The sequence below is a fragment of the Uloborus diversus genome, chromosome 1 (genome assembly GCF_026930045.1).
Source record: "Uloborus diversus isolate 005 chromosome 1, Udiv.v.3.1, whole genome shotgun sequence".
NCBI classification, from domain to species: domain Eukaryota; kingdom Metazoa; phylum Arthropoda; class Arachnida; order Araneae; family Uloboridae; genus Uloborus; species Uloborus diversus.
The window spans coordinates 206,115,894-206,141,464 of NC_072731.1; the positions used below are offsets into that span (position 1 = coordinate 206,115,894).

Sequence of the window (25,571 nt, forward strand, 5' to 3'; positions counted from 1 at the left end):
TATGTATATAATTTTTGAGGATAGTATTTTTTTCACCTCAACAAACACACTTAAAATTTTGATAATACTTTTTACTAGCATTTTTCTTAAATAATATGAGCTGGAATAACCTTTAAAATGTGTTTATATTTGAGGTGCATAAAATATTTTATAATATAGTAAAACTGTTTCAAACATTTAAAATTATTGTCAAATATATTATTTATCACCGAATAATTTCCACAATATTTAAATAACACGGAAATACCTTTCAGAGATGGAATTAAGCATAATTCTTTGAATGCATTAATAACAAAAACGTAATTCAGAAATTTTAGTTCAGAATGTTTATTATGTTGTTTTCACTCTTTATACATTAATGCTAACATGTTTACCGTCAGAAAGATTTATAAAATAATACCCATATGTTCGAAATGTCTTAGGTAAACAATGCAACTGCGAGAGTTCAAACGAAGAAACTGCCAACAATTGCCAACGGTAAGACGAAAACAACAATTGATGAAAGTAAGTAAACAAATTCATCAACCTGTCTTGCACATTTTGTTATTCAATTAACTTAAATTTAATCAAAACTAATGTCACAATCTTCATCTGCATTCGAAGGAAGATGTTTTAGCATCTTAGATAAACTTATTTTGCCCAATTGTTTAATTAACGATTCCTATTAAATATCTGTTTCTTGCGATATGATGTCGCAGTACGAATGACGAATAAACATATCTATGAGTCAGTGAAGACTTTATTAATAGATATGTCCAAATGCAAATAATGATCGTCTTTCCTGCAAATGATAATGCAAATCTAAATTGAAGAGCGCACACATTAAACAATTGTTTATTGCAGCCTGCCTGTCCACAATTGTGGAACCAAATGATATGCCCATCATTATGTTGTCAAAAGCACATTTAGCACACGAGATCTAGTTGTGTACTGCTTGCATATTATTGTTAGACAATATAATAAGCAACTTTCATGTGCAAACAATGCATTTTATAGTGTTGATAATTTGCTATATGAAATAAAATAACAAAAAAAGACAAAAAAAAATGCATGTATACATGTATATATATGCAATAAAATGAATGCATATTTTATGATGTTTCAATAAAATATGGTATGTAAAAATCAAACAGAACTTCTGTATGTATATACATTAGAGTATTGCGAAAAAAAAAATATTTTTATTTTCAAGTGGTTATAGCAAAGAAAAGTTGTGATTCGTAAAAATATTGAAACTTCTGATAGGTGAAGACTTACAAATTAAAAATAATTTTAAATCGGATTTTATCATTCAACCCTGTATCGAAACAAAAAAATTAAAATCTTCTCGACATTCAGATGCCCAATACTTGGTATCCGCATATCGTACCCCCAGGAACGCTTTGTTGCATGCCATGAACACTAAAAAAATGTGCTTTGGGTGCCAAAAACATTTGAAGAATGATTTTTTAAATATATTTTTAAATATTTAACATTAAAAAGTGAGGTTAATGTAACAAATAGTATCATATATATCAAGCATTTCTAAGTAAATGTAAAACTGTATTACATGAGCGTAATACCTTTAAAAGCCTTGGTAAAAAACGCTAAGCGTAACATACCAATGTTTACAATGGCATATTACGCTTATTGCAAAAATGGCCAAATTTAAGTGCAGAGTTGAGATATTTGAAATTTGAAGAAAAAAAGAAATTTTTTGAAAAAATAATGAATCGTGTTTCTTTAAAGGGTCCCTTGGTTTACTAGCCTGAGTTATATTTAGGGAGTTAACCTGAATTAAAAATAGTTCTGACTAAAAGGTTTGAATCATTGGCGACTAAAACGACAACGGAGGAGACATTCGAATTCAAAATTTTAAGGGACCATGCAAAAGTTGACATTGGAACTTATAATAGCTTTATAAGAAAAGTGACAGAATACTCATTAAAGTCAAACGCACTATCCATTCTTGCGGGAGATGCATCTTTACGCGTACATTTGTAATTTCATCGAATAATTTTTAACTATATCTTTTTTTTCTACACTTTTAAATAAGTGGCTAAGTGGATATCTTGATATAAAGTATCAACATACTAAAAATGTTTTTCTTTTTCGTATTTCAAAACCTACACAACAAGTTGCGGGTGCGAATTTTTTTGTCGTAAAACATTATTTTTTTAATAACGAAATATTTAGTTAGAAAGTTGATAATGTAAATTGAGCTTATTCCTTACATTCTATCATATGACACTTTCTAAGTATAACTTTTATGGAATGAAGGGGGAATCTGTTCGAAATTTCTAAATTGAATTAAAATGAGTTAGAAGCTTTTTAGTTCCATATTCAAAGGCTTTTATCCTTTTTAACTCAGTATTTAGTGTATTATCTCTACTCCCTCTCGATAGCTAGAATTGATTTGCTTCTACCTGACAGTTCAAGGCTTTTCTTAAGTAAAATCTTTAAGCAACGTTTTTCCCACTCCAGAAATATCCATGATATTAACATAAAATCTATTTAAAACAAAAACAAAACAAAACAAAAAACAAAAAAAAAAACTTGGTCATATTTTGTGAAATGGACAAGTATTACTTTGGGTAAAAAACAAAAAAAAAAAAACAAAAAAAAAAAAAAAAAAAAAAAACCGTAACGGTAACGTAATCGCTAGACGAGATAGGGAAATAATTTCTGGATTTGACTACACTGCAAAAAAAAAGCTGTTGTTTTTACAGTAAAATACTGGCAGCTCGCATTCCAAAGAAAAACTGCAAAAATTACAATTCTAAACTGTAAAATTTGCAGTAATATACTGTTTTATAGCAGACTTTTACTGTGAAATTTACAGCGATAAACTGTAAAATTAGCAGTAATATACTGCTTTTTAATAGAACTGTCCTGTAAAACTTACAGTATCAAACTGTAAAATTAGCAGTAATATACTGCTTTTTATTCAAACTGCCCTGTAAAACTTACAGTATCAAACTGTAAAATCAGCAGTAATATACTGTTTTAGGAATGACTTGACCTGTAAATTTAACAGAGATAATATGTAAAATTAACAGTTATATACTGTTTTGTAACGGAATTGCCTGCAAAATCAACAGTATCAAACTGTAAAGTTCGCAGTATTATGCTGCGGAATCAACTGAATTGTGCCATAAAAGCAGCAGTAGTATACGGTTTTATAAATGATTTGTACAGTAAAATTAACAGCCGTAAACCATAAAATGAAGTTATCAATTCTTATGCAAAAGGGTTTTTTCACCGTATCGTTTCTTTTCATAGCCGAAATCACTGCTTTTACAGCTGAAGAACAATATCGAAAAGTAAAGCAATTGAGTCAGTATGTACGTTGTATAAATCAGCCTACATACGAAATCTGTTCCTTTTCTTAAGTTTTTCAACAACAAAAATAATGTTTTAGGCTATGAAAAGCGACAAATAAAGAAATATAAAACACTTTTCCATAGAAATAGTTAACTGCTGCTAAATATATGTTTTATTGATATTAATTTCCTTGTACACAAAATAATTCAATGCCCCATCTCAATATTTTATAAACACATGTTAAAGAAGAAAAAGTGGTGCATTTTCATTTCTACAAAAAACTTTTAGCTCTATTGCAGACTTAAAAGTTTTCAAATTGAAGGAAATTGCAAAATATGGTCTGAAGCTTTATTTTAAGAACAGTTATAGCTTTTTCATAATACAAAACTTTTTGATCCATGGAGGTAGTAAAAATGAGAAAGGTTTTTTATATATAACTGAAAATACTACATCATATCTTCACTAAAAGTACTTTTTTCACTTCCAGCATTATTGTAATGCTAAAATGTGCAGCATAACGTGAGAAATGTTTTGCAATATGCAATCCATTAAACCTTTAAGTTTATTTTAACTTGATGCATGCAATTATATGCATTTATTTTTCTTTTATGGTAAAACAGAATATTTTCATGGTTTTCTTCTTTTTTTAATGTTATAAGTTGCATTTGGATCTACTTTATTTGAGAAATACTAGTAACAAACTAATTTTATTTCACACCATATGTGCAGTATACAGCATTTAGACTGCACAGAATGGTTTTTATTCTAAACTGATTATTATAGATTAAATAATACTTTATCCTATTAACCTTTTAAAGTTTACATAGATGAAAACTATAAATATGTGACGGTTTAAAATTCCAGAGCTACTAAACAGAAACAATTTTTCATTCGGTATAATAAAATCTGCAGGTTTATGAGTACTAGTATTAAAGTTAAAATTTGGTTTTACTACTCCAAAAATTATATAACTTTATATTATGTTATACTGTTTTCATGAGAAAAAATAAAACATTCACACCATTAAAAATTGCCAAATTATTTTATTTCGTATACATCACCTATAAATATCGATTAGTAGTTTTTACAGTGAAATTGCAGAAATTCATTTAAAACCGAATGCTAATTTTTTCAAGGCCAATATTTTTCCATTACAAACTTGATTCTTCTTTGTGACATCTTTGCCGACTTAGGTGCCATCACTAGGCCTTATATCATGAAAGCATCTGTCAAAATAAAAATTGTTAGAATCTCATAAAACTTGTGGACACCAAAAAACATTCATGGAAAAATCAAATTACGTAGGTATAAAAATACGCCCTAAAATAATTAAAATTATGACTCTGAATGATCTGAAATTAAGATTGCCTTGGGAGTTGCTTTTATTTTGAAACCGCTTAACATATACATTAATTGTAATTGAATCGTTTATTTCAGGAACCAGTAAGCGCGAAATATGTTGTTTTAAGGAGAAAAAAAAAACTGCTGTGCAGCAATTTGGAAACTACGCAATTGAAACGGTGGTTTATTAGTGTCTAATTGAAATAGACCTAATCTGAATACTTTACATAAGAACTCAAAAAAGAAAAAAGAAAGAACAAAATCTTACATTTTATCTTCCATGTCAAGAAATAGACTTATACTGGTTTCTGAAATACAATGTAAAAAAATCCTTCTATCTTTCGGTAGTTTTGAAGGATTTTGTAATACATAGGAGACCGTTGATTAAGAGTAATATTTATTTTTTTCGATCGGATAACTGAAGTGATTGGTGATCGGGAGAATATATATCTTAAGGATAATAAAACTTGAAACTAGTTTCTTCTTATAATAGGCTCCAGATTATTGGATTGCAATATGTTTACTTCAAAGCAATAATTAGGATGCGGTAGAGAATTATTTTTTTAGAAAATGGAGCAAGGTCGACGTTTAGGACAACCAATTGGGAAATATTGAGGTATTCATTTAAAATAATGAATACTGTATCTAGCCTTTTTTTTAGCCCCCCCCCCCCCTCCCCGAGTTGCTATAGTAGCACTGAAAACCGTAGATGTTTTTTCTTTCTTTTTCTTTAACTCATATCCCATTCCAACACTTGTTAACAGCTCGAGCTATGTTCAACTGATACCAGCTTCATATTCTTTTTCTTCGACAGCTGCCCATTATTAGAAATCTGAATATGAAACAATGTGTGATGTAAAATAATTTAGATTTCTGTACTTAATATGAAATATTTTACTTGTAATTTTTTAAAATATTTTTGTTTCATATATTTTATTCCACAATTGTGTTATTATATTGTTTAAATTTAATATTTTGGAGCTTTTTTTCTAAGTACTAAGGAACTGCATAAAAAAATCATTTGAGTTGGAATAAAATAATACCGTAAGAGCATTCTATCTTATATCTGTCTTAATATTTAAGCATAATTTAAGATGTTTCATTTATATTTTATGTCTTTTAAAATGTGGACGCCCCCCCCCCCCCCCGTTTTGAACAGCTATCGATATCCCCATTTAATCCGCCGGCGGCTTTTTTTTTAAGTGCTACTTCTTTTGATAGGATTTAGACAATTTATCTTTAAGTTTTTCAGAATTTACCTGAAACTCGGAAGAAACAATTCTATATTCCCAAAATCAAGATGACTTAGTTAGAGTCAATTCAGTAAAAAGTGAAAATCGATCAGAAAAGTTGAAAGTTTTAAACAAAAGAATAAATCGACAAACATGTCAAGAAATAGATTAAATCTGATACTGCCAGTTCTAATCATTAAGAAATTGTAAGTCCACATTTGGCCCGCCGTCCTTGCTGTAAACAATGCTTCCCTTCTTGGAAATGCTTGCCAGAAGACCGCACCTCTTTTAACTGTAAATTTAAATATGCTCACATTTGCAAAATAACTGCTTTTTATTTACATTACAATAAAAATAATCTATAATTTTGTTTGATAAGTGTCACAAGTCTGAATATACGAAGAAAGTTTCATACGCTGTAATACATCGTACTTTAAACTCTAATCTTTATTGTTGCTCTCATTATGAAGTTGACTTTAAATTTTGTTCCTTTAAATTTTTACAAACATACGTACAATAAATAATAAAGTACTTAACATTCTGATTTGGTTCCTTCAATTTTACTAACATGTAAAAACAAAGAATCAGTGCTCCAAAATTTACTGGAAAATAAAAATAAAAAAATAAATAAATAATGAAATAAATTACGTTTAATTTAGCACTAACAGACATTTCTATATTCCGGTGATTCTTGAAATGATATTTTTCAACTACCCATAAAAACCAATATTGAATTACAAGTTTAAAAAACCCAGACGTAAATGAATTGTATGATCCATCACATTTAAATCAAAACAAAATTTAGTTTATCTTGTTCCAATACATAGTTCTTGATTGTAACATAAAACCTGACAACGGGCACACAAAAATCAGCTTCAGGGGCCCAATATGGCACACAGACAGTAGGATAGGCTTTAGTGGCTAAGAACGCTCTAAGGCTCAAAAGCATTTTTGATTACAAATTACATCCTAAAACATAAAAATATAAATGAAAAAGGTACTTATAAACTTCCATTACCGGCATTCATGTCACTAAGTGAATCATTGCAACATCGTTCAGACTAGAGGCTTCTTTGAAATTCCAAGCGGAACACAACCACGAATTGCCATCTTGATAAAATGAGACCATCCATTCAATTCTGGTACCACTAAACTCATAGAAATAATATTGCATTAGTGAATAAATTTAGATGAAGGAAATTCAGGCGGCTGGAATGAAATACTTTAAGACATGAATAAAAAAAATAGAAATATATTACAGGCCATCCGTTTGTATGCACAAATTATAACTTAAACATAATGGAATAATTGAAACATTTCAAAAAAAAAGAAAAAAAACCCTAGAAAAATATGTCATTGCAATTCAAGCTTTATGTAAGTTTTCCCTTGAGAAAGGTTTTGTAAAACAATCAGCTACATTATTTTTAGTTTCATCAAATTGTATTCCAAATTCATTTTTATCAATCAAATTCCTTAGGAAATAGTACCCCACATCAATCTGCTTAGTTCTGCAATTTTCTATTGCAGAACTAGAAAAATCGATTGCAACTAGATTGATTAATAGTACTCTGTACTGTGACAATCTAAAATTCTGAACTCTTTTCGTAGCCAATTGATTTAAAATTCCTTTAACCCACATCCTTAGATTATTCACTAATTGAAATATACTCCACTTCCATCGTTGACAGTTGTACGCATTTTTGTTTGAATGTACCACCATATTATTCGTACCCTATCCAAAAACACTACAAGCCCCCCTCCCCCCCCATTGAAATCCGGTCGTCGTGATTCGAGGCGTAATCTGTATCAGAATGACAATGATTTATTCAATTTACAGACAAAATTTAGATTTCAGGGACGAACAAACCTTTCAGGTTGTCTCACAAATCTCCTCTTTTACATCCGCATATAGATACGCATTGCAAACATCTACATGGAAATGGACTCAATGTAGCTTATACACAAAAATTGAAAAGAAAGCCTCAATCAAAGGAAAGGAAATTACTGGAGAAAACACTTTCGAAAAGTACCCCCCCCCCCCCCCCACCTGGTGGGTATTTAAAATTACCAGTCTGGTCTTGAAGCGCATTATTTCATTCTGCTCATTTGTTTTTAAATAAAAAAAAACATCTGTACCCTTTTTTCTTTCTAAAACTTTCATTCAGTGGAACCAATACGTAAACGTTTCTTTCTCATATCACCTGAATTTCTTGAGCCATTCCGTTTTGCCAAATTTAAATCTCGGAAATGTTAGCTTCTAGCATACTTGAATTATCCCCCCCTATCTTCATAAAAATCCTATACTTTTCTTGAATTATCATCACAAGTGAAATTAAAATATTTTATGTCATATTCAATGTTATTTTCAGAACAATAAACCTCGGCTTCACGATTCGGACTTTAGAACCGTCGTGTCAATAGAATAATACTTATCCCTGTATTCTTTATTTTGCCTTGGACTTGCTTTAACCCATTTAATTCTCAACATGCTATTTTATGATTTTCAGGATATTCTTCTGTTACTTCAGATTGACTCAGTAGTGAAATAAAACTGTGTCCCTCTGTTTCTCGTTCCTGAGGGGGGGGGGGGGGTCGTCCAGAATTTATTTTCATCGAATTTAACATTCAGCGTTTCTGTCACTTCGCGATTTTTGAGATCCCAAATTCTGTAACCTTTCGTATGAAACGCATATCCTACCATGACTCCTTGTTGAGTTCTCATATCCAATTTGTTTATTTTCTGTTTTGGAAGTCCAATATACGAAATGCATCCAAAAAAACTCCGGGAGTGTTTAATAGATGGCTTTCTTACCCCCAAATAGCTCAAAATAGGTTTTGTTTAATAGATGGCTTTCTTCCCCCAAAAAGCTCAAAAAAGGGTTTGGTTTTTCCTTTTAAAGCCGCTCTAGTCCGTAAGCAGTGGAAGTACATAGCTGTTTCGGCTCAGAACTGCTGAGGCAAACCCGATTCATTTCAAAGTTTCCATTCAAATAATGTTGACTTATAGTGTTCTATGACGCGACTTTGTTAACTAGAGGATTTGTTGGTTTTTTCGATTCTTATGCTTTGGTCGCTAAGGTAAATTTCAAACCGGGAGTTCAGAAATTCCTTTCCGTTATCGGAGCTTTGCCACAAATCTCTTTTATCTTTTGAAACCTGACAAAATGTTCTTAAACCTCACTTTTATTCTTAAAGAAATAAACTGGAGAGTTTCTTGAAAAATCGTCTATTATTGTGAAAATTAACGGCCCCCCTCCCCGCTTTAAAGAACTCGACTGCTAAGGAACCCATCGTATTCAAATGCAAAAGGTCTTACCGGGTGTTGGCTTGAATCTCCGTTACAGGTTTAAACGAAATTCTCCGATTTTTTCATTTTACACGGATAACAATCTGACATATTTTTACTTTTGATAAGCAGTGAAAGACAGTGAAGTACAGAATCACACTTTTCGTTATTTATAATATACTTTTTGTCTTCATCCTGAACATGTTGATGCCAAAATTTAAGACTCAAAGTGTTCTAAAAGTTAAAATGTAAAGAAACTGATGAGTTTCAAGGTTGTAAGAGTTTCAAATTCTACTGTAGTTTCTCGAGCATCTACTTTTCTAAATGAGCATGCCCTTCAAAGCGAATAAAATATGACAAACAATGCATAATGATGTAAATATTCTACTTTAAATTTAAAAGCTGTAATTTTGACGAGAACGAAACACTGCCAGATCAGAAATGAAAAGCTGAAAATTTTAAAATATAGCCAGGCATGGCCTGAACTTAAATATGTTGGGAAGGCGTATAATCTCAATTTGCCAAATGGAACTTAAATATTTGCCGATTAATAAAATACTGGTAAATGCACACATTATGTAAGCACAATTAAGTACAATATCTAATGAAATTTGCACATTCGAGAATTTAAAAATTGCAACATTACAATTATGTCCACAAATTTGCCGAATAGCCAGACAAAATTTTCCCAGTATGGCATTTTTGGGGAGGTCATAGAGACTTCCCGTGACCTCCAATCGAGTGCCTTTGAATATAGTTTCTAAAATTATTTTTACGTTCCCAAGTTTCAATGGTACTAGTGCAATTTTCCTGAAGTAAAACTTTAATTTCCTGCTGACGCCAATATAAAACTTTTAAAACACAAGGGTTTCGTGTTTGTATTTTAAAATGCTTATTTTTTGAGTTTTTTTTTTTTTTTTTTTTTTGAGTTCTTTATTGATGGTTTTTTCAACTATTATTATTTTACTTTCGACCGTTAAGTATGAAAGCTGGCAACAGATTTCAGAGAATTTTGAGTCGTTCAGACAGAGTATTGTATTTCCACAGTGACAAATTCTTCAGCAAAAAATATCAGTAAATTGTATACTGTTTGCATGTCTCTCTGTCACGTTGTTATTTTATTTATTTTCATCTTATTCATCGAATTATGTATAAAAGCTACTGATGCTATAACGTAAAGTTTTTCAATAAAATGGTTAAATGCAAAATGTTAAAGAATTTAAAACTGAACATAAGAAAAAAAAAACAGAAGAAAGAAGTCAATCGCGATATGTTAAAAATTTACTAGAGAAAATAAAAATTTAAATTTTAAGCACTGACATAGTATATAACACAAAATGTAATCGTACACAAAGTTTAATGTTCTAATAACTTTAAATACGATCAAGAAAGGAATTGATTTATTTTTAAATAAAATTTGAGTTTCAGAAAATGTTTAAAAACTATCACACGTGCAATAAAATATTCAGAATCACAACAACTACTCGGATTTTTGCTAGAAAGCAATCGCTACAACTTAGCAACTATAAGAAATTGCAAAGTCAGCATCAACGAATATTAGGATACGAATTGCGATTTCAAAATAAACTGTTATTTTACATACATTTTCGATGATAAAGAAAACTATATTTTGAGGAAAAGGGAATGAATATAATATAACCAGCACTTACCTTTAACTTGAATTACAGTTGAACAGTTCTGCCTCAGCACATCCGAATCATCAAAAAACATGGCTGCCAATATCTTGAATTCATTAGTTTCTGTTCCCGTATGAAAGAAACACCTTTTGCGCATCGTTTTGCGCAATCTAAAATATTTTTACAGTTTTTCTCTGTTATTTAGCACAGCAGTATTAAACTGTAGGAAAAAGCAGTATATTACTGTAAAAACAACAATTATTTTTTGCAGTGTAATTATTTTCCATTTTGAAGAAACTTTAATGCATTTTAATCGCTTTTTCATTTGCGATGATTGGACCCGTACTGATTATTCAATCGAGCAAAATTTCGTCGTCCAATTTTTTGCAGAAACATTTCAATAGCCGAGGTGCTTGGCAATTTTTTCAAAGAGTACACAATGATGTTTCTTGGTTTTCACGATGTGACCACAGTACCGATATTAAAATAATCATTAATGCTTTTGTTAATGTGTTAAATAATCCTCCAATTGAATTAGGCTAAATTTTAAACACTGCAAAGAATTCCATTAATTTATCTTTGTGTAAAATTTCAAACAATCGCCAAATGTCACTACTTATTTTGGCAACATTTCAAATGAAAATTTTAAGCGTCTTTTTATGGTAACCAAAATTATCTCAGCATTTGACAACAATATATCTTTGACGAAAATTAGTGACAGACCACTTTGCAAAGTAGGGAAGCGGAGCCTTATCCAGTGTTTCACAAAATGATTACCGCAAATTTGGTAATATTTTAAATCGCACCAAGAACCCACAAAATTTGAAGTTTCCGTGAATAACAAATTCAAAAATTGAGGTTTACTGGTGGTTACATTTTTTATGCAGTTTGTACTTCAATAAGCACGTAGAGAAGGTTTTGGGTGCTATGTTCATGTTCTACTACTCGTGCCCTAGTATACACATCAAAATATCATACCTATAACAATATATTGAGAAGATATCAAACACCTCTCTTTTAAATCAATTATCTGCTTTAATAAGGAATGTTTTTTAATTGATCAGGAATCAGTTTTCTTAAAAAAAGTTTTGAATTTGAAACATCGAAAAAAGTTTAAATAGCATTTTGCACTTTTTGCAGTGGCTGCCCTAAGGTATCACACTTGCAACAATAAAATGAAAAAATATCAAACACCTCTCTTATAAATCAATTACCTACTCTACTAAGAAATGTTTTTGAATGGATTAGGAATGGCAGTTATACTTTTATTACTATTTATTTATTTATTTATTTATTTATTTATTTAAACTCGAAACGTCTGAAGACGTTTAAATTGTAATTTGCCCTTTCTGTTTTTTTCAGTGGCTGCCTTAAGGGGCGTTGCCATACAAAGGGGAAGGGCTAGAGGAGCATTTGCAACGGCATTTGCTCGGCATCCGTCACCACTCACTGCAGCTGCAGCAGCCACTGCGCTACATGGATATACTCCGTAAGTATGATACTATACACGCACTTTGCAACGTTAAAGAATTTAACAAAAAAAAATCCCACCCAAAATAATGTTATTCAAATGCATCTACGAATTGCACACGAGAAAAGAAACAAGTAAACGAATTGGGTATGCAATTTTTTTTAATCCTTTCATAGCGTTATTAATCTGTAAAAAATATGTCATACCTTTCCCATCAATTATGCTCTCATGCCATGTTTCTTATGTATGCATATGCACTAGTACTTTTCATTTCCGAAGCAGTCCTTTCGTAGCCCTGGTGGATGCCTTCCATGGAAGACTGATTAAGCATTTTGTCTTACAGAAATCCAGAATCGAGATATATCGATGACTTTAAATCTCGAATGTACGAAATCAGTTCGATACTCTTCTTGCAAGAATGTAATGTCCATAAATTGACAAGATCATTAGAGTATTGGTTTTGGAAAGGAGGAAATTCAAAGATTTCGGAGTTTTACCTGGTTAGGCAATGTTTTTTATGAGAACAAGTTACTCTTCCAAAACTTCAAGTCACTTTTAACCTCCAAAATCATGCAGAGTGTTTATATTTTGCCGACATAATCGTTTGAACCTATGACGTCGGTCTAAACCAGATTTTTTTTGGAAATGCAAGTATGAAGGTTTGGTGATAAGATTTTTAAATCATCTTTCTACGTTTTGTGGATAAATGATGTTTACATCATTGGTTTATATGTGATTCAGTAAGTGCAGCAAAAAGTGAAATAGTAATTGCGTATACTGTAAAAAAGTTTTTTGTAGGAACAATTTTAGCTACTTTATAACGGGTAGTTGCTGCTCCCCTGTTTAAGTAACCTGTTTTGCGGTTTTAATAACCGTATTACAGAACACGCATGTGGGTGAGTGACATTTGCAGTACAGTCATCATCTTAAGGTATTGATTATTTCAAAGCTACCAACAGAGTTAGTTGAATTGTTACTTTCTTTTGTAAAAAAGGAAGTATTGTATTCGCGAAAAACTTTTCACTCAAAAATCCTTAATTTCCATTTTGCTCACCCCCGATGATTGTTGAGGTTTTTTTCCACCCAACCACACGTGCATGTATACTAAGAAAATATATACACCCAAAATTTCCATTTTGACGATTCTCGAAGTAAGTATGTATGTACGTATGTGCGTATGGGCGTATGTGTGTATGTGCGTATGTAACTCAAAAACGGTATGTTCTAATAAGTTGAAATTTGGCACGTAGATTCCTAGTGGAGTCTAGTTGTGCACCTCCCCTTTGTATTGCATTTGGATGTTCCAAAAGGGGTCTTTTACACCTTTTTTTGGGGGAAATCTTAGTATAGTAATTTCAATGCAAACTCAAGTGGTGGCAAACTGAATTTGGCAACTTGGCGACTTGGCCAAGATTTTGGGGCGACAAATTTGACTTCTTTTTTTTTCACATTTTTTTTTAAATTTATATTTTAATATGGTGTCAGATTGGCCTTTTTGGCGATATTCACAGAGTTCACCATTAAGTCACATTAAAATTACCAATATTTGGAAAATTAATCTGTATAAAACGTTTTTACATCGTTTTTAACCAAATTATTGTATTCGCGAAAAAATTTCTCCCACATTTCGGAATAAATTAACATTTTACTCATCCCCGAATGAATGTTGAGTGCTTTGTTTGACTCTACAACAGGTGCATATATGCCTAAGAATGCATGGATGCCCGCAAAATCCATTTTGACGATCCCCGAGTTAATTTTCTCTTAACATCTGTATGTAAGTATGTGCGTGTGTATCTCAGATAACGCAAAAACAGGTACGCCATAGAAGATTAAAATTTGTTATGTAGACTCTTAGTGGGATTTAGTTGTGCACCTTTCTTTTGCGTTGCATTCGGGTGTTTCAAGCGGGATCTTTTACACCTTTTTGGTGAAAAATCAGTTTTAATTTCAATGCAAATTCAAGTGATGCTATAATTTGGCGAACACTTGGCGATGTATCACAAAGATGGCGAACTTTAAAAAAAAAAAATCTGGTTTCAATTTGGAGCTATTGGCGATATTTCGAGTTAAACATTAAACCACGTTAAAGTTGCCGACGTTTGGAAAATTAATCTGTATAAAACGTTTTTACTTCCTTTTACATATTAAGTATTGTAAGTATTGTATTCACATGTTAAGTTACATGTTAAGTATTGTGAAGTATTGCATTCGCGAAAAAATTCCCCGCACATTTTGACCTAATTTACTTTTAATAATACCCTATTAATATCTGTAAAGCTTGTTTACTTCAGTTCGCGACAAACAAGGAATGAAAATATTTAAAGTGTTTCCTTGCTTACTGTAAGGCATTATTATCACTAAATTGGCGTAAAACGAAGTCATGTGATGCATACATCAGCTCGTTTTTCAATGTTTTCTTTATAACATTCATATTTTGTATAATCAAAATGCTCATCCTCTATATACGTATCAAATTTTTCTTACATGAGCAAATCATCAATTTGCGCTGTTATTGTGCAAAATACCACGCAAAGTCTCATCCATGCTTGAACCCTTTAACACTAAAATGATAATGCATTCGCGTTAAAGGAAAAGCTCAACATCCCCCCCCCCCCTTCCTGGTCTTCCTCTTTTTATGATTTTCTTTCTTTTTTTCCCTCGAGAGGAGCACAGTTCCCCTGATATTCGGGCACTGTTGCTAAGAGAGTAAAGGGACCTTGAAGTTTGTTTGTAAAATATTTATGTTTTATTTGTTTCTTTATTTCAGATTAATGCTTCACCGAGGTGTTTATCAGGACCCATTTCTTACGTATGCTGGTGCTGAAAGATATCAGCTTCCGGTATGAATGTTTTTCTGTATTAGTAATGGTTTAAAGTGCACTTAGAGACCTCACTTAAATCACTCGTGAGCATGTATTTGATCTTCGGTATATACATATAAGCCGTTTTATACTTAAAATAATATCAGAATTAAAATGTTAAGAGCTGATTTTTTTTCTCGAAAATATGAGTTTCTTAAATAAAAAGCAAGTGCTTTCAAAGAAGTTTAAAAATCCACAATATTAGTGTTTAAATTAGTAACAAGCTTACATCTATCAATTAATATATTCTGTTGAACGATTATGGCAACATTTTTATTTTTCCAAAATAAAAACTCTTTCCAAAGATGTACTAAAGGCAGATCTCATGCATTTTGTTCGTTATTATTCCATACACAAATTAAAATATGTGTGTTTTAATATTTTTCTTTCTTCAAACGTATGATTTGATTCTTCATTTTCACCATGCTTTTATGAAAAAAGATCGTGTAAATACGTAAAATGCATTTTTAGACCTGTAGATGAATAAAAATAAAACTCTTAACAAACCTTTATTAAATTTGAACATACCTAAACATTTAAAAAGTAAAATCTTTTTGTTAAACACTTAAAATAAACAGTAAGTTAGGTCTTAATTAATTTTTAGATTTTATGCCTAATCGTGATATTTCAAAATATAACAATGAATGCATGAAAAAAAAAATATTGATAAAATTGACGTTAGAATTACAAATAAACTCCATGAAAGAGTTTGCATGAAAGAAAGAAGATACTGTAGCAATAAAGTGCATCTTAATAATTTTCCGCAGAAAAATTTTAAAATAATTGGACACAAAATGTTCCTATTTAGACCACTTTATATTAGATTAGCAGTATTTTATGTTTTTATTTCACTACAAGACATTCAGTGACAAGCAGGAAGACAATTCTCCTTGACGTCTTTAAAATGTCACAAAGTGAATTATCAACAATTAATTGATGCAGTGATGTCAAAAGAAGCAAGTCACAAATGGAACTCAGAGTGACACACTTCGTACGTATGTCAATTTGTGACTATTGTAGCTCTTGCAGGCTTCACTGTAGATAATGTGCTATCAAGGAATGAAAAAACCGCTGTCAGATTAAAAGAAAAAAAATGTAAATTGCGTTTTTACCACAAATGGTTCATTATTTTTGACTACACCTTTTCCCCATACATATTATGTACAATTTAATACATTTATTGTACAGATGAGGCGGTGACAAGCAAAGGGATGTAAGTGCCAAAATTAAAAGTTTGGTGATAACCAGCACAAATGGTAGGTGAACCTCTTCTCTATTTTGGGGCAACAGATGGTATCAGTGATCCTGGTTGGTGCTGCTATACATCATGATTTAGAATAAAATTTTAATGAAAGCCCAACTTAAGACCGGAATTTTAAACATATACCTTAAAATGTCTACTTACATCCCATTGCTCCTCACTGCATCATATAATTTTGGCTTTGGTAGTTCTAAAAATGCGGCACTAAACATTCTGGAAAAAAATCGTGACTATGCGTTGCTCTTCGTTCCTTCGTTTAGGCATCATACGCTGCAAGTGCAGCTTATACTGCCGCTGCAGCAAGGAGCTATGCAGCTGCAGCAGCTGCAGCGCAACCGGTAGCGTCTTACGCAGCCGTGGCAGGGTGAGTATATTATATTCCACATCTGAACTTGTGTTTTTATTTGCACAACGTTTTGTTTTTATTTATAAACTTTGACGTATTGCATGATAACATTTTTTTGCATTACCACAGACGAATTTATCGTAAACCCCCTAATGGTGGATTCTAGATGCAAATTCACTTGGAAGACGTGCACTTGATCCTCCTGCATCTTTCTACATGCTTTCTTATCTTTTTGTTGCATATTTCCAGTAGAAAACACAATTTTTATTTCTTACATGCATAACATAGAATGTTTTTGCACCAAGCATGTGTTTAATTTCAGCATGAAGTCGACATTTAGATTTTTTGCATGCGAGCATTATTCAAATGCTTTAGATTTATGCCTTTTTAGAAGAAAGGTCACATGTTATATGTTGATCCGAGCATCTATGGTTTGTGCGGATGCTCACAGCGTAGATCACTGTTTTGTTAAAAGTTTTAAAAACATACTTCTGAGGCACTTATCTAAAAATTGTTCCTGATGTATGTACTATCATGTGAAGGCGTATTTTTAGCAAGGCTGCATGTCATTGCACACCTGCCTAAATAGTTACACAAGTTGTTCGAAAAATATTCATTATAATAATTCGTTTCATTTTGCATTAAAAAAATCAAAATTTGTAAATAAGAAATATAGCGTAAAAAGATATATAATTTTCAAACGAAAGCATTTTTTACATATTTATTATAAGGGCTTTTTTTTTTTAGAGTTTAGAGTTTTTCTACTGAATATTACTAAACACTTAATGCTTCAATCGAGTGCAATAAAGTTTCAAGGATTTAAAGTTGATTTTAATCAAAAAAAAAAAAAAAAAAGAAGAGAAAATTGCGAGATTAATTTGTTTTATAAAGTTAAGCTAAAAAAATCCCTGAAACAGTCACTAGAAAACTTTTTTGAGCACCTGCAATAATTTCTTATAAATATAGTTCTTGAACGCAGGTAAATGCATTTCAATATTGCAGTTTCGAAAGTTTTTTAAGATAAATTTAGTTAAAATAAGTGAAGCTTCTTCGCATGAAAATTGTTTTGTTCTCAAAGAAATGAAGAATATCTTAAAACTGCTTAATGGGAAATTGGCAAGGCTCTTACAAAAAACTCATTCCCATACCTAATAATTTAACACACCGTACTTCTTCGGTGTACCACACACACAGTAATTTTCCCAATTCATGCAATGCAACCTACTAAAAACACATACATAATTAAGTTATGAAAGTCTAAGAAAAAATATTCCTACGTGTCGAGGGGAAAAAAAGAAAGGGAATAATGGGGTATTTTTTAAAAATTTTCATGATGACATCATATGGAAAGTTTTGACTTTAGCCTTTTATCTCAGTCGTATAGCTCATGCATATATTATCTTCCAAGAAGCAAAGTATTTAAACTTTGCAAATGATTGTGATGATAAGTCTTCATAGAAGATATTGTTTATATCACTGTATAAAATTATGTATATATCTAGCTCGTGGCGACATTTAAGCATGGTAGTCGAGGAGTGAGTGTAGTTCGGTGATATATGGGCTCTAGGAGTAGGTCGTCGAAGCTTCTAATATTCAAAATCAAATCATATTACGTTACGTCAAATCATAGCACTTTTGAGGAAAATTTGAGAAAGAGCGGAGGGCACTTTAACCTTTAAGAACACCTTCAACTTATGCAGAGTAAGATTTATTCCAAGCACATCGCTTAAAATGAGAAGTACTGAATCATTTGCGGAGCAAAATCCGTATTCACTTTCACCATCTCAGGAATTAAACCCTGACATCTTTTTAGTTGCCTTGATTGAGTGTAATATTTGCCCATATTACAAAAACAAAAAAGCTATGCTACTATGAGCAAAGCATATGGTGTATTTTTGTCTTAAAAATACAAGTTGGTAAATTTTTTTTCTAAGATAGAAGAGTATGCAAGTGATTGCCATCAAATGCTGCCATGCTATTATTTTTTTTTACTATTATTTTTAAAATTCATCAGATACTTTTTAAAGAAATTTAGATTAAACAACGTGTGAGACTGTTTCTAAATTTGTAAGTTGGTGGTGGTTTGTTTTTGTATAACTTGATCGACACATTATTTATAGAGATCATCCGCATTTAACCATTTCTACACAGCAAATCAATATGGCCATTAATTATTCATATATCCTAAAAGCACGCCATAAGGATAGTGCAAATGTGGTATCTGAACGATAGACGACAATAAGTGAAGGAAAGTATAGGTGTAACAGAGTAGTTTATGGAAACACATGATTGTCATACATAAGCAATTTCTGTTTTCTCGGCATTTTCAAAAAAGCGTATATTGTTTACTTCATGTGCGAAAAAATTACGTTCCTATAGGAAAAGATAACTTTATTTTTTAAATCTATATTTGTTTCTGAAATGTTGATTTGTGAAACGTTAGAATTTCTACGCATACACATTGTTTCAACAGCATTTAATCGATTAAAAAAAATGTTGATTACTGTACGTTATTTTACCAGGAATAATGTGTTCATTAACAAAAGGTTTATCCAATTTACTTACTATTTTCTCAAAAGAGAAAAAGCTACCCTAAGACTAAAACACAGATTTATTATTAAGCCTTTACAAATGTCTTCGTTGGTCAAGTAAGCGCGCTCAACTAAACGAGTACCACTTAAACGTGGTCAAAAGGAAACCATTCAATGTAATAATATGAAAGACTTTCAAGCAAAAGAATGTTAGTGACGAAATTATAAAAAATGAAATAAAAGTAAAAGAAAAAAATAGTCTTTTCAAAAGGAAATTTTGGTCAGTAAAATATCTCATCTGGTTTGGAGCTGGTACAGGTTGTCCTGGTAGATGCTGGCGTTTTGATGAAAGTTCATATATGACATGAACTAGCACGCTTTACACGAAATAAAAAATAAAAATCCACTTACATCTTTTTGCTTCATATTGAGTCAACATATTTCAAGCAGAAAATGTGTAACATGGGTAAAAATAGTTGGGTGTAACTTTTTGTCTTAGATGAATTTGTTAAAGTTTCGTTCGAATTATGTAAACTTGTCTACAAGCAGTTGTGCAATACACGCCCCACGGAACAGAATATTAGATTTGTGGTCAGAAAAAGATCTTGCCTAAGAGAAACCACATACAAGTTTCAAAACTTGCGCATTAAAGTCGCTTCAAAACCTAACTAGATTTTTTCAACGATGAATAAAATACCATTTAGCGAGAGAATATTACAACGCAACTTTTTTGGATTCGTACAACTGTCTTATAATTTGCTTACGAAAGCACAAAAAATTTATGACGCATATATTTGCTGAAAATCACCGTAACTGGACAGTAGTTGGCTACTGATTTGGAAATATGGTTTGTGTTAAAGATCAGGTTCAATGCGATACTGAGTCCGCATGTTTTTTTTTTCTTTCTAGGAAAATAGGACCTACAAAAATATGAGATTGGCTTTTTAAACATTCACATAGACTGTACCTTTCTCAATTGGACATGCTGGAATTTAAGCATGCCTGCACAATGGAAGAGTTTTGTCATTGAATCCTCTGAAGGAGTATCAGTCATCCTTATATTTCTTGGTTAAAATGTATATATATATATATATATATATATATATATATATATATATATATATATATATATATATATATATACATATATATATATATATATATATATATATATATTATTTCTTCTGTAATAGCAGAAAATAGTTTGCTTTTAAAGCTTATCCCGCCGTTATTTTATTATTTTTTTAAAGAAATACCTTTTCTTTTCATTAGACAAATCATCGAATGTGTAGTATGCAGTAAAAGTTAAAAAAGTGCACAATATGTGTACTTTCGAGTGGAAAGTCAGGATTTCTTAAAGGTTACAAATACTTTACTTAAAATAGTAACTGAATATGTAGAAGCTAATAAGCAGGTGTGCAATCGAAAGCAGATCGTAACCCTTGCTTTTAAAATTGTTCTTCATTGTTTCTTATTCCTAGATCTCCATCATTGTATTACAGCTATGGGAGGGAATATGCAGACCCATACCTAGGCCATAGCATAGGCCCAGTGGCTGGATACGGGGTAAGTGTCATGTAATAATCAAAACCTGAAATGAAAATGACATTTCATAGTGCAATTGTGAAAGTATATTCCTAAAAAAAATTCCATAATTGCAGTTTAAGTATCAACTTTTAAGCAAAAAATAGCCATGCTTCATGACTACAAATTTTGGCTGTTGTTATATGTAGCTATTATTATATGCATACTTTTTGGATACAGTTTGAATAGCAAAGAAAGTTTAAATAACTGTAGATAGAGGGGTGAATAAACATACTTATTGTTTAAAAAATAAGGATAACAATCAGTTTACAGGAGGCTGTATGGACTAAAAAGTTTGGCTGCTCTATGTTTTTTTCTCAAACCTTTTTTTCTTTAGAAGATCAGCTTTATAATCAATACTGAAAAACACTTTTATTTTATATTAACTAAAATTTTTCTTACTGAATAGACGTTTTGTAAATATATTGATTTTTTTTCGTTATATTTTCTTTCCTGTATGTTTTGTTTTATAGTACATAGAGTTTACAAACTAAAGCGTTTTTGAAACTAATTAAAAAAAAAAAACTCTTTATTGTTTCTTTTGCGAAATAATAATAATAATACTAATATTCGAAGGGTGTTTTTTTTTAATTGTAAGGCATTTTTTTTGAACGTCGTTAATTTTCAATTACATGCAATTAATTCAAAATCAATTATAGTACATTGCATGTAGATTATTGTCTCAAACATTTTAAGAAAATTAATCTCAACAACATCAATATAAAGATGCATGTATTTTGTAGCATGAATTTCACGTAGCCCTTTCGAAGTAAAACTTAGCACATAAATAGAAGTGAAATTACAAGTGTGTGCGATCTAGAAGTTAATTTGAGAGAATATATTGCATGCGATAAATTGTGTTTGTTGATGTAGTTAAACATGTATTAATACCTATTTATATTTCTATTCGTGTATTTTTGATTACATTTTTTTGCACATTGGGTATGTGAACAATGTGCTTGTTTCTTGATATGCCTTTTTTACTCTTTTTGCATTATCATATTTTCACATGCATTTGGTTATAGTAGTCAATCAATTTGTGAAACTGTGCGGTTTTAGTGAATTTAATGTGCACTTTTGAAATGCACTTTTAATGCGTAAAATTCGTAAAATATATCGTTGAACAGCAAATAATAAATTTGAAGAGCATTATTTTGTATGTTTTTCTTTATTTATTTACTGCTTCAGTCTAATACGTTTTAAAAATGTGCTTTATTTATTTTTCAGTTTTACTACATTTTATTCAAAGCAGTAAATTAGTATTTTTTTCCAGAACAAAAAATAATTCTGGATAGAGGAAAATAAACTTCAAGATAGTGTTACATGCAATAACTTAAGTTAAAATAAGTAGATTTCATTCTTTTTCTTAATATTCTGGTTCAACTGTGAAATTATCGTGATGCTAAAATTTACTAAATTATTTAAGTCCAAAAATTTACAAAGCAAAGCGAAGTACATTTTGTTTCAACTGTTGAATTATCATGATGTGAAAATGTTCGTGATTATTTAAGTCAAAAGTTATCAAAGAAAAGTATTATTATTATTATTATTATTATTATTTCGTGTGCAAGTTTAGTTTTTCTCCTATAAAAATATTTTATAATAACACTAATGAAAGGCCCTCTTTTTTGCTACTAATTTATTTTTTGCATGTAATGTTAAAATTACAAAAAGCAGTTATTGTTGAAGAAACGTGGTTTAGGCTTAGAAGAACCCAATATCAAGAAAAACAAGTGTATGTAATAAATTTAAATAACTCATAGTATTTCAACAATTATATGCAAATAGTGCAATGAAAATTAATCTGAGAACCAATCGTTCTTGGGGATCTACGATCGATGTATCTTGAGTTGAGTAGTACTAAAAATGTTTTTATCTGAATCGCGATTGCTTATTTGTGTAAATTTTATGGCTACAAAAACTTTCATCAATAAAAATGTTGGACATTTTTTTTATAAATGATGATTCAGTAAAATATTTCAATTTTGGAAGACAACTGTATCAATAAACGCACGCAAAAAAGTTTCTCATCGCTCTCAACTCACTTGATTTTTGTTGGAATATTTAGATATAGGGGCGACAAACGGGATGTTGGTGGCCCTTTTTATGTCAATTAGTAACACAGAAGCATAACTGGATAGAATTGTGACTATTTTTGAAGACATTTTATTATTATTATTTTTTTTTTTTATACTGAAGGTAAAGCTAATACCATGGTCCGTCGCTATAACATAAGAAACTGTTAAATAGCATACTCTTGAGTTTAGTTAAATTTTACAATTATTGATTAGTACCATTTGAATCATACGTGCACTAAAACAAATTTAGCTCTACTTTTTCTGGTAAGATTTGCTAGATTACTCCCGTTTACAAAGGGTTCTGTATTTCACAAGTATTCCCTCGTTGCGTATTTATTATCTTACACTTTACTATAGAAAAAATGAGAAATACCTACCATCAAGTTATCTTTAAAAATTGAAAAATCATGCTTTTGAGTTAACCCTCCATAAACTCTTATGTGATGCAATATTTTCAAAATTTTAAAGTAGACTTTTAAAGGCGTAATTTTTTCTTTAATCATACTTTACTCTCAGAAGAAAGTACATTTTCTGTTTACGTAAAACACTGCGATGATACTAAGATATCGAACCATCTGTAAAGCAATTAAAAACAGGTGTGTGAGAAACATGCATGAAACATACAAATTGTTCTTAAAGCATCTTAAAGTACATTTGTATCTAACCCGGTAGACCTCTCGTGCTAAATAGCCCACAAATGATCGCGCGAGCTACCTGAACGACCCTATCCATTAGTTATTGCTTAGTACGATTTTAATATAATTTTTAACAGAAATTCGTTGTCAATTTATGATATATATATATTTTTGAACACAAATAATGACAGTGTAAGATACTCTAAATTCATTACTACAACAAGTTCCTCAGGAAACTTACTTTGCCTAAAATAGTGAACGAAAATTAGAAAAAATATATGTACTACATATTCGTATTAAATTTCAATTCACTTATCTTAGACATATTATGAGTAGGTGAACCTTCCAAGCCTTCAGTTGTAGATTGTCTGCCAAAAAGTGAACGAAATGATGGTATAAAACGTATAATGAAGTGTGAGTTCAATATAAAAAAAAAACTATTTATTAGCAATCATAGTATGAAAAATCATAATTTAAAGTAATATGGTACAAAAGTTTAGACGAAGTTTACTAGTAGTTTAAAAGGCTAAAATATGTTGATCATAGTAAAAGATGTTAAATATGCCAAGACAGTAATTACACATTTTTTTCATTCGTATTTGGAACTGTGCACAAACATTGTTTGGACTAATATTTTTTAACTTTTATGGGCATGTGAGTGTGCCATATAATGTAATTGTTATGCAATAGAGGAACAAATGTTTGAAAAAAAAGTGAGAATCGTAAAATTCGTAATGCATGAAATTCACAATTTTATATATACATTAACAGGCTGCCGTGTACAGAAGTGGTTACAACCGATTCGCGCCGTATTAGTAGCTGACATGAAAGTTCTCCTGGATATTCTACCGAACAGCTGGAAATTCAGACCTCTAGAGCTGAACCTTACCTTTGTCAGAGGAAGGAAGTCCCTTGCTACAGTATGGATTGCTATAGAATGTAACCAGAGTGCACCCATTGCTTGCAGTTGAAGTGATAAAAAAACAGACTTCTATGAATTCTAATGTGTAAAGAACTATACAATGGGTTTATGTAGTTGAAGACGTTTACGTTGTTAATGAACTTTCACCGAAAGTTTGGCGAAAACTATGATAATTTTTCACCGTTTAAATTTTTAAAGTTTGATGCCTTATGTTGGTGTGTTTTAAATTGAGTTAGAATGTTTAGTCAAAACTTATTACCTTTTGTGAAAAGGTATTCATAAAATAGTAATCAGAGGTCACCAATGAGACATACTATTCTCAAGATATTGTTATTTACTATTGTTTTTATGAAAAGTCTAAAAACGTGTAAATAAAACATATTCGATATGTACAACTAGGGACATCAAGGATAATATAGTCCATTAGCATTTCCGCCATTGAGAATTTTAACTTGCATCATTAACATTAAAATAGAATTTAAATTTTAATTGACATTTTCAGTTTTGCTTAGATATTTTAAAATACTGATTGAAGTAGTTTATTACAAAAAATGTTTATTTTAGTGAATTTATATCGTCGAAACATGCTAAGCTAACGAATGTGAAAAATTGCGAGTCGTGTTTTTCAAATTTGATGGTTTGCCGCAGTACTCAAAAAGGGCTACTCTACTGATAATAACTACTTAAAACAATAGTTTTGCACTTATTATCTATAAACAATAAAACATTGAAAATAACTAAGCGTGTTAGGTGGTAAAAAGTAATGTTTTGGCTCTCCAGAAAAGTGCCAATTTTCATATTCGTTAATTTAGCAAGGTGCCGACGATATATTCAAAAATAAGATGCAAATTATTTCTCGTAATAACAATAAAATAACGTGAAATATTTTTCAGACATCATGAAAAGAAAAATATTTTATTTATTTTTACTTCAGGTTTCAATAACTGCATTATTAATAAAAGAAAATATTTTTGTAGCGATTATTAGCTAGATTCTCATTTAGTTTCAAACGTTAATCAGCACTATACGATAAGTACGTGCCTTCTTCGCACAAATTTGTTTCTTCTTTAGTTCAGTAGG

At 30.7% G+C, this 25,571-nt stretch overlaps 1 protein-coding gene across 1 annotated transcript in view; it reads left to right on the forward strand.

The window, feature by feature from the left end:
* The window catches only part of LOC129218331 (RNA binding protein fox-1 homolog 2-like), an 80,519-nt gene extending 56,134 nt beyond the window's left edge, over window positions 1-24,385 (forward strand). The window contains exons 6-12 of the mRNA XM_054852570.1: window positions 423-477; window positions 12,162-12,288; window positions 15,041-15,113; window positions 16,656-16,759; window positions 20,754-20,849; window positions 24,065-24,074; window positions 24,341-24,385. Of these exons, the coding sequence (XP_054708545.1) occupies window positions 423-477; window positions 12,162-12,288; window positions 15,041-15,113; window positions 16,656-16,759; window positions 20,754-20,849; window positions 24,065-24,074; window positions 24,341-24,385 (510 nt within the window). The remainder of the gene's footprint in view (window positions 1-422; window positions 478-12,161; window positions 12,289-15,040; window positions 15,114-16,655; window positions 16,760-20,753; window positions 20,850-24,064; window positions 24,075-24,340) is intronic.
* Window positions 24,386-25,571: the final 1,186 nt, after the last annotated feature.